This window comes from Strix uralensis, chromosome 2, assembly GCF_047716275.1.
Source record: "Strix uralensis isolate ZFMK-TIS-50842 chromosome 2, bStrUra1, whole genome shotgun sequence".
In the NCBI taxonomy this organism is placed as follows: Eukaryota; Metazoa; Chordata; class Aves; order Strigiformes; family Strigidae; genus Strix; species Strix uralensis.
In genome coordinates, this window is record NC_133973.1 from 31,127,871 (window position 1) to 31,136,884 (window position 9,014).

Genomic DNA, 9,014 nt, shown 5'->3' on the forward strand with positions numbered 1-9,014 from the left:
AGAAATTCCAACAGCCACCAGGATAAGCACGAGAGCCAGACAATCTGGGGCCCCTCAGAAGCAAATACAAAGAGTACTGTCAGAAACACACAGTCAAATTTGGATTCTGCAGAAGAAACACCTTCCGTACCTCCCACCTCTGAGGAGCTCTGAGGCTTGAGGCTGGAGCTGAAGGTAATAACCAGATGTCTCCAACTCCTTTGAGTGACAGAAGGCAAAATGCTGCCTGTTGGTTAGTTAGGGAGATACGTTTGTGGGCAACCCTGGAGCATCTGTCACGGAGACAACACGCTGCGGTCCTCGCAGTCCCTAGCCTGGTAGCAAGCTGCAGAAGCAGACGCAGCACGGGGAAACTGATAAAAGGTCAGTCACAAATGATTCAATAGCTTAGAAACTAGCTTCTGAGGAAGAAGGCAGTTTGAGTTTCTTGAGTCAAAGGGCTAGGATGATGCTGAAGACTGGGAAGGGTGCCTCCAAGCTTTCTTCTGGTGGGGAGTGAAAAGGTGGGCAGGAAGAAGAGTCTGAGCACTCAAGCATCCCTGCACCTTTTCCTTCATCCCACAGATACAGCTCTTAGGTTGCACAAGTCCAAACATAAATCTGTAATTTGTCCAAGAAAAAAAAATTTTTAGAAGGGCTAACTATTAAGCACTAGATGCTGAGCAAATAAACAGGAGGAAATGCATATGCATCAGAGGAAATAACGACAGGCTGTAGCTATTGAAAACTAGTAGCAAGGGAAATATATGGAACATTAATGCTGTAACAACTGGCTCTGAAAGGCTATCATGGGGGGGTGGGGATGGAAGGATGTGTTATTTTACATTAGAGTTGCTCATGGGATTACAGATCACTCAGCCACAGACCTTGAATGGTTACAGATTATACCTGTAGTCCAACTAAAGATGGAGTTACTGGAATATCTCTTACAGTTCCTGAAATCCTGATACTAGAGTGAGCCGGTAACGCTGCATCTGTTCTTCATGTGGGCAAAGAAAAACAGGCTAATCACAGATGCACACAGCCTGGAGGATGTTTGCTGAAAACCTCATCTGACTAAAGAAAAAAAATTCCCTGGTGTCCTAAAAAGATGACAATTTCTTAAAACAGAAAATTCTAAAACCCTACATGGAATATCTCAATGTTGAATCTCATTTTAATGAGTGAAGAGAGTTAATTAATCACCTAAAAGCTACAAGCAACTTAAGTATCAGTGATCATGATCTAGTAACACTGTTTTAAAATCAGTATATACATTATTGCCTGGTGTTTATAGTCTGTTTGCACAATTGCTGGCATACCGGTCTAGAAAGATAAGAGTGAGAGGGTGAAACAAAACAGAGAATTGTTTAAAAAGAACCTATTGCATGCCAAAAAGGCTTTTCCAAAACTGAAAGAGAGAGTAATGATTGTGAAAATACCCATCCCAGAGAAGATAAAGAACAGAAACTTCAGAAAAACATACAGATTTATAAATAATGGAGAGAGCAGAGAAATTAGTGGTAAACAAATGAAGAAGCATAGGCAACCTCTAAAGACGCAGAGGAGACAATACAACACTGAGGACTACTAACAACGTTTAAGACAGTAAAAAAGGCACTTCTGAAAGCACCCTCGCAGATCCAGTCCATTGTCTGGTGCAGACAGTAAGATCAAAAATGGTGACATGGAAAAAGAAGGATATTTAAGGAACAGCACTATGTGGACACATAGTTTGTTGGATTAAAAATGGTTCTTTCAAAGGTTTCAATACACAGTTGTTAACAGACATAAGCAGGTAAATTGCTAGTGGCCACTTCCCAATTTCAGGGATTGTGTCTTCTAATGCAATTTCATCGGTTTGTCATTTGGGGGTGAGGCAAAATGAAACTTCTCTGGGAAAAGCTTGCACATAAAAAACAGACCAATATAGTGCCAAATAATGAAAAGAGGTTATTCTTGTGGACCATAGTTAAAGTCACAGTAACATCTTTTGCAATGCAACTAAATACAAGATAGTAACCCTAGCAAAGAACAGTTTGCAGGCTTAAAGCAGTAGACATGCTTTGAAGACCATGACTTAAGGACTTAAGAGAGGGAACAAATTGCTAAATCCATTTATGTCTTCTGTGATCATCACAGATAGCTGCTTCAAAATAGGTACTCAAAAGAAAGATACAGGAAAAAATAATCCTAGCAAGGCTTCTGTCAAAACCGTGTGCTCAGCCCTGCTAGCTACACTTCAAGAAGGAAGTGAAAATACTAGAGGGAGCTCAAAGGAAGGCCAAAGAATTGACCCCTGAGCAGGGCAAAGCAAAACAAAGCAAATCTTACATGTGAGGCTGACAGAGTTCACCCAGCAAGGAATAAGGTTGAGAGTTGTCATGATGACTATTTAGGGCCACATTTCAAACTTGCAGATAAGTTAAGAGCTGACAGTAGGATGTTCAACCTTCCCTTCCCAGCAAAATTTCCTAGCAATGTTAGTAAATGAACTATAGAACAGTTTACCAAGACAGATGGTCAACTCATTACTGCCTGAAGTTTTCAAAATGAGATTACACATGTTTAAAGAAGACACACTGTAAACAGCTTTTAGGGGGAAAAAAAAAGTATCTATGACTCAATTATGCAAAATGTCAGGTCAGAGGAGTATAATGACCGGTCTTCGAGTCTGTGAATTGGAGTGCTTAACCATAAAAAATTAGAAGAATCTAACGTCTCCTTCGAGACATGTTGTGGCAAATGGCACTTGGAAAACCCCTCCAGTATTCAAAACCATCCAGATACACCCAAACTCTTCCAATGTGTCTGAGCCACTCGCACTCAGCTCTAATTCAGTAGCTGTTTACATTTGTTAAATAAACATACAAAAGACTAGATGTCAACCTGACGCTGAATGCATGGTTTGAACATTTCAGCAGTCACTCTAACGAATCCCCTGGTCCATCCTTCCCAAAGCACAGCTCTGACATTAGGCTAGACAAATGCCAATGATGTTCACGTAGAAGTGGGAGATGAAATCCACTTGCTTTATGGGAAGCCTCCTTCTTATAATGTGATAACCTATGCTATTGTGTCCATCGTTCCTAACCACATGTTAGCTGGAATAAGGTATTCAGAAACAGCACTTCCTTCCATGCATGTAAATGGAAAAACAATTTTGGAATAAGAAAAAAAAAAAAAAAATCAAAGCAGACATTCCCTAGGTGAGTGGGAAAAAAAAAATCGCTTGTCATTCTCCAACAGTAATCAATCTTAAGTACATGCTTTTTTTTTCTTCCAGAGGAATGAAGGATTCTGGTGTTCTATCATCATTTTATTTACTTTAGCCCAGGAAGCGTCTATCTGCTTTAAAAACTGTGGATCAATTCTGTATTAAAATACCATCACTCTGCCTACTCCTTCAAAGTGCTATAAAATATGCTGAAGAGAACACTGGCATGTTCCCCAGGTACCATGGCTCAAACAAAACCTGCAACAGAGGAGTCTTTTTAGAAAAACCAACTACCACCTTCCCACTCACTCCTCCCCAAGCACTGAGCAGTCCATATGACATACCTTTTTCCTTTTCTGGTTTTAGTCAAGAATATAAACCAAAAATACGTCATAGACTGCATGCTAAAGGTTAAGTAAATTACTGGTGGTGTTGACAAAACGGAAGGTAAGATGCCCTATCTTGAAGAACAACATTTTATGTCTTATTTAGGTTTGTCCTCCCATGTGAATGTAATACTTGAGGGCTGTCACTTAAATTAAGCCCAGAGCCTACTCAGGTCCACTAGCACGCAAGCTTCTCCCTCACTGATGCAGAGCATCTGTTTAAGATGCATTGGAGCCTATGTTTTTCATCAAGTTTACTCTTATATTTTTCTCTAGATAGGAAATATTCATAACCACCCCATTTCACCTGCTGCGTGGTTTTTTTAAGAACTGTGAAACGTGCTATTCATATCACAGTATTAAGGAGTCAGATTACCCTCACCTAGAATCTATCCAATAAATTCCACCAAAAGCCAAAACACCATTTAACAAAAACGAACAAGTCAATAAAAAGAAAAGGAGAAAAAAAAAAGTACTCAAAGCAAAAAGAATCTCAAATCCAAGTCATTTGAGTGGTTTTACTCAGGTATTATAACAAATAATTTCAACAAAAACTACAAGATTTCTATTCAGTCCTTTTCATCTGAAGAGCTTGAAACAAAGTTCTCACTACCTCTAAAGCTTAGTTCCACAAGTTATATTATCGTACACAAGCTAAGGACATAACCCTCAATTTTAGCAAGCTTTCTGGTATGCTTCAAAAATATACGCAACATGAGACTTTAGAGGAATACCAATGTTTGTTACCAGCAAGGAAAAAAACAAACCAAACCAAACCCAGAAAACCCCAAACCCTGCCACTGTTTATCGCCAAAACACAGTTTCCCACAACCCAAGTTTACATCAAGTCCATGAACACACCACATCAGGTTTTTTTCTAAAGCGCAAATATACTTACGAAAGGACATTCCCAATGTAGGCATAATATGAACAGCAGTAGGGTGTAGTCCCATCACAGCAGTAAGCTTTGCAGTCATTATCACACTGAGCCAGACAATCTTCTGCTGAATAAAAATAACATTCATGCGGTCAAACAGCAGCAACAACAAAATGCTGTACAGCACAGCTTTAAACAAAATGCAATCTAACAGCTTTATACAATCACAAGACTTCACTCAAGGCGTGACCTGACCCTTTAATCCTAATGGCAGCCCATTCCCACTCACTTTGCATTTCTGTAGAAAGTTCAGAGTTAGGTGCTTTGTGTATGGGTATTTTGTACCTGGCCATATCAGTTCCTTCTTGTATTTAATCATTTAAAATAAAAAAGAGCATTCTGAAACATCAAGACACCACGGATCACCTTTTTCCATTCCAGCAAGGAGTCCAGAGGGAAACCTGAGGCCGGGCTGCCTGTCCTGCTGAGCTGCAGGAGAGAAGAAAGCTGTCTGGGAACTGGCTACCTGCCCCAGTCCCTGCCTAGCCCCAGCCCTGGGTGTAAATTAGAGCTGCCTGGGGCTCCCTCATCCCCTGCCAGCTGGCAGCAGCTCCCCTTGCTTTGCTTCAGCTCCAGGGCCGCGGCCAGCGTGGCATGGCGGTGCCCAGCACGGGACCAGTGGTGCCCTCTTCCCCGCTGCCAAAGACGGCCCTGCCCAGCTGGGGCCACAAACGTTTCCAGCACCAATGGTCTGCTGGACTGAGGAACAACGCAAATAGTGAAACAACAGTAAGAGAGCTATTCACAGTTAAGAAGCACGGAAGAATACCTATCCTTTTATTGCTGTGAGAAGCTATTTTAAAGGTATTGACCTCTTGTGCTGTCGTGACTCAGTGTTTTCAAAGCCCTAAGTCAGGTCCCCCCAAGTAAATAACAGTGTACAGTTTCCGGGTACTGCCACTGCACCGTGAAAACATCCTTGGGGATCCCATGCTTCCTGAATCTCATCCCGGCTCTCCCTTCCCATTGCCAGGACATCAGCTGCAGCCTGGATGAATCCAAATGGACTCCCTACCCCACACAGCATTGCCCTTGGTGACCTCTTTGGTCACACACATGCTGCCACAGCGGAGACCTGAAAACAAAGATAGCAAACTATGCTTCTGCATTCCCAATACTCTGCAGCTCCTGTTCCCCAGGCAGCAGATCATGCTAAGGGGTTCCCACTCTCCTGTTCCTGTTACTGCCCAACTTCTGGCGTGCCGGGATCCGGGTGACCCTACCCTCATCTCAGCTGCTGCTGGGTTCCCATTCCCACCGCACCTCTGGCTGCAAGTTCCCACCTCACACCTAGGCTCCTTCACACATTGACTGCGTAGTGAGAGGATCATGCTGCTTCCATCCTAAAACCTTAATCTTGCTCATTAGATTTTAGGTCAGCTCTCTGAATCTGCCCGTGCTTGGTCTCTGCTTGAACACAAGCACCAAGTGAGGGTGAGGGCCAGAGAGGGCCGTGCAGGGCAGCACACGGGTCAGCTCATGCCACTGAGTCCTAAACCTGTGCAATTACCCCTGTATTAATGAAACACACGCACAAAAAAGCAGAACACCTGACCCACCAGTCTACAGACAAGCCTCCCCAATGGCGATCTCCAGACAGAGAGGGGACGCCAGTGACTGGCATGGGCCCGGCTGTGAAGGTGCAGCAACAGGGGGCGACGACCGTGCCCACGTCTGGGACTCCCCATGCCAAGGCTTTTGCCCTGTCACCCTTGCAGGAATCCCCACGCCAGCAGCTTCGGGCTTTTGCACCGTTACCCGTTTTTGGCAGGAGCGCTTGTGTCTCCCCTTCTGCCCCCAACGGGCCCGGCAAGCACAGCTACCTGCTCCACTAGCACCGAGCGTGGCTCCCACTCCCACTTACCCACCAAACCCGCCGGTATCGAGTGGGGCCCTCGCCCTGCCCGGGGCCTCGGGGCCAGGGCACCTCCGGGGGTCCCTCCCGAGGGGCACGGGTGAAACCTCCTGCAGCCCGCGAGGGACCTTCACGCCGCACACCCTGCCCGAGGGAGGTCAGCCGGGACACCCCGGAGACCCTCTTCCAGCTCCGGCTGCCCGCTCACCCACCGACAACACGGAGAAGCCCCTCCGTCTGCCTTAAACCGCCGGGCCCCGCCGCCCGCGGGGGGCAGCGCGGGGGCCGCCGCCGGCCCCGGCCCTCGCCGTCCTCCCGGCCCCGCTCGCACCCGCTGCCTGCGGCTTCGCGCCTCCCCCCTGCCCCACGCACCCGCTCGGCCCCGCTGACCTGCCAGGAGGAGGAGGAGGAGGAGGAGGAAAGGGGGGAGCAGCACCCCCCAGGCGGGGCGCCCCGCTGCCTCCATGCCGGCGGCGGGCGCGGAGCCGCCGACCGCCCCGTCGCAGCGCGGAGGCGGGCCGGGGAGGCGGCGGGCCGGGCCGGGCCGGGCCGGGCCGGGGTGGGGTGGGGAGGGTGGCGGTGGCGGGAGGCGCCGTCGGGGCCGGGCCGGGCCCGCTGCCCCCCGCCGCGCCGGGGCCGCCCCCGGGCCGGCCCGGCGGCGCCGTGGGTGGTGGCGGCGGGGCCGCCCCGTCGCGGCGCGGCCCCTCACGCTTCCCCGCCTCCCGCCGCCTTTGTCCGCCTCGGCCCCGCTCGGCCGGGCTCCGGCCCGGGGGGGGAGCCCCGAAGGGGCGGGAAAGGCTGCGCCCGTCCTCCTCCTCCTCCTTCTCCCGCTGCCTCGGTCAGAGGCTGTATTCGAGGGGCTTCTCCGCTGGTATTACAATCGTGATTTTGTAAACCGGGATTAAAATCGTGATTTTTTTGTAATTAAAATCGTGATTTGCTTGCAAGCGCACGAACAGAATCAGTGCGAGGGACGGGGCGCGCTCTGGCAAAGGTGGGGTGCCAGCCCTCATGGCAGCTGCCATGAGAGCCAGTGCGGGCTGCTGCGGCGCCGCTGCCCTGGGCCCGCCGCGCTCTGCCCGCGCTGGCTCCACAGGCCGCTGCTGTGGGCAGCCGCGGCCTGACCGCGCTGCTGGCTAGAAACCCCAAATGTGCTTGTCCGTGCTGTTCAGTATTAAAGATTTTCCATGAACAGGCCAGAACCATCCTCTCTCTGAAGTATTTTTCAAGAGTTATTTTTGATAACTGTTTAAATGGTGCCATAATTAACTCTGTGCGAGAATTCCCACAGACAGGGCCCAGAGGCCAAAATATTCACCCTGTGGTCTCACAAAACAAAAGGGTTAGCTCTGACTTTGCATGAAGAGCTGCAAGTCGAGGAATGCCCTTTGAAAGGTTGAAGTATGCACACAAAAATGAGAAACATCCACAGGTGTTTCTGCTCATAAAGGGCTTCCTGCTGCTGGCAGCTTAGAGGGGAAGGCTGACACAGAAACATATAATGAAATTTTTTTAAAGGGTTTAGCTATTCTACAGTAACGACAACAAAACCCCAAACCACCAAGCCAAATCACTTGAAAGCCGGTTGTTTTGTTTATCAGTGCACAGCTGAGTGGTTTTTTTAAATGTATGCCAGAACCTGACCGTCAACAAAGAAAACAACTTTTCATGTGTTTAACTACCCTGCCGTGTGTATCCCTTAGTTTATGCAGCAGCCTGAATTAAATGTATAAAAGGAAATTTCAGTTATATGTAAGCTGCTGAGAGTAAAACTCAGACCAGGTGGGTAACTTACTTTCAAAGGAAATTACATCTGCTCCCTGTGTCTTCATCTGGTCACAGGCCACAGTTTGTCCCTGAACAAAAGCTTGAAAAAGTAGTATGCTTTTGCCAATAAATAGCATTGGTAGTAAAGGAAAAGAATTTATCAGATAGAGGAGACTCAGATCTGGTAGATAACTCCCAGAAACTCTGACACCTCCAGGTTTTTTATTTTAATTAATCATCTTTAATCACCATGCCAGCCTGTCTTAGAAAAGCCTTTTGTTGGCATTTATTTTCTGTTCTTCCATTTTTGTTGTTGATTCCTTCCCTTGCAGTCCCCTCCCCTTCATAGCTCTCAGCAAGTCACACTTCAGTATTTCCCAAAAATATTGGGTAAAATTGCCAAGTAGTTATAAGCCAGCGTAGCATGCTTGACTTGAGTACTGATTTGCACATAACAACCTTATGGACCTTCTGTAGCTGTTACTTTTTTCTGTCAGCAGGGGACAAGTCCTTTGAACCTCTCTAACACTCCCCAGCACTAATTATTACTTCCCAAGTACTGTCCTTTGGACAAATGATTGAAAGGTCCATCTGACAAAGGGGAATATATCTTCAAATTAATGTTGAAAATAATCCATGAGAAACTTTCAATCCCAGGTTTTACCTGTTTCCTCCAGTGGATTTTTCTTTTTCTTGGAAGAGAGGAGGTGTCGTGGAGGCTTACAAAATCAATTTAGGTGGGTGACAAAAGAAAATTACTTTAAGCAAAATTTATTAACAGCTGATAAACTAGAAATGAAGTCCGTTCCAATCAAAATCACCCAACATTCTGATTTAGCATCCTAAGCTTGGAATGATGACTCAAAGCACGCA

The 9,014-nt window shown here is 46.9% G+C and overlaps 1 protein-coding gene across 2 annotated transcripts in view; it reads right to left on the minus strand.

Moving 5' to 3' along the window:
* CYYR1 (cysteine and tyrosine rich 1) overlaps positions 1–6,971 on the minus strand; it is a 58,545-nt gene extending 51,574 nt beyond the window's left edge. Inside the window, exons 1-2 of one of the 2 annotated variants that reach the window (XM_074860889.1) lie at positions 6,765–6,971; positions 4,481–4,583 (exon numbers count right to left, since the gene is read on the minus strand). In XM_074860889.1, coding sequence (XP_074716990.1) covers positions 4,481–4,583; positions 6,765–6,840 — 179 coding nt within the window. In that variant the 5' untranslated portion in view covers positions 6,841–6,971. Of the gene's footprint in view, positions 1–4,480; positions 4,587–6,764 lie in introns of both variants that reach the window. The other variant, XM_074860888.1, reaches the window with a different exon arrangement.
* Positions 6,972–9,014: the final 2,043 nt, after the last annotated feature.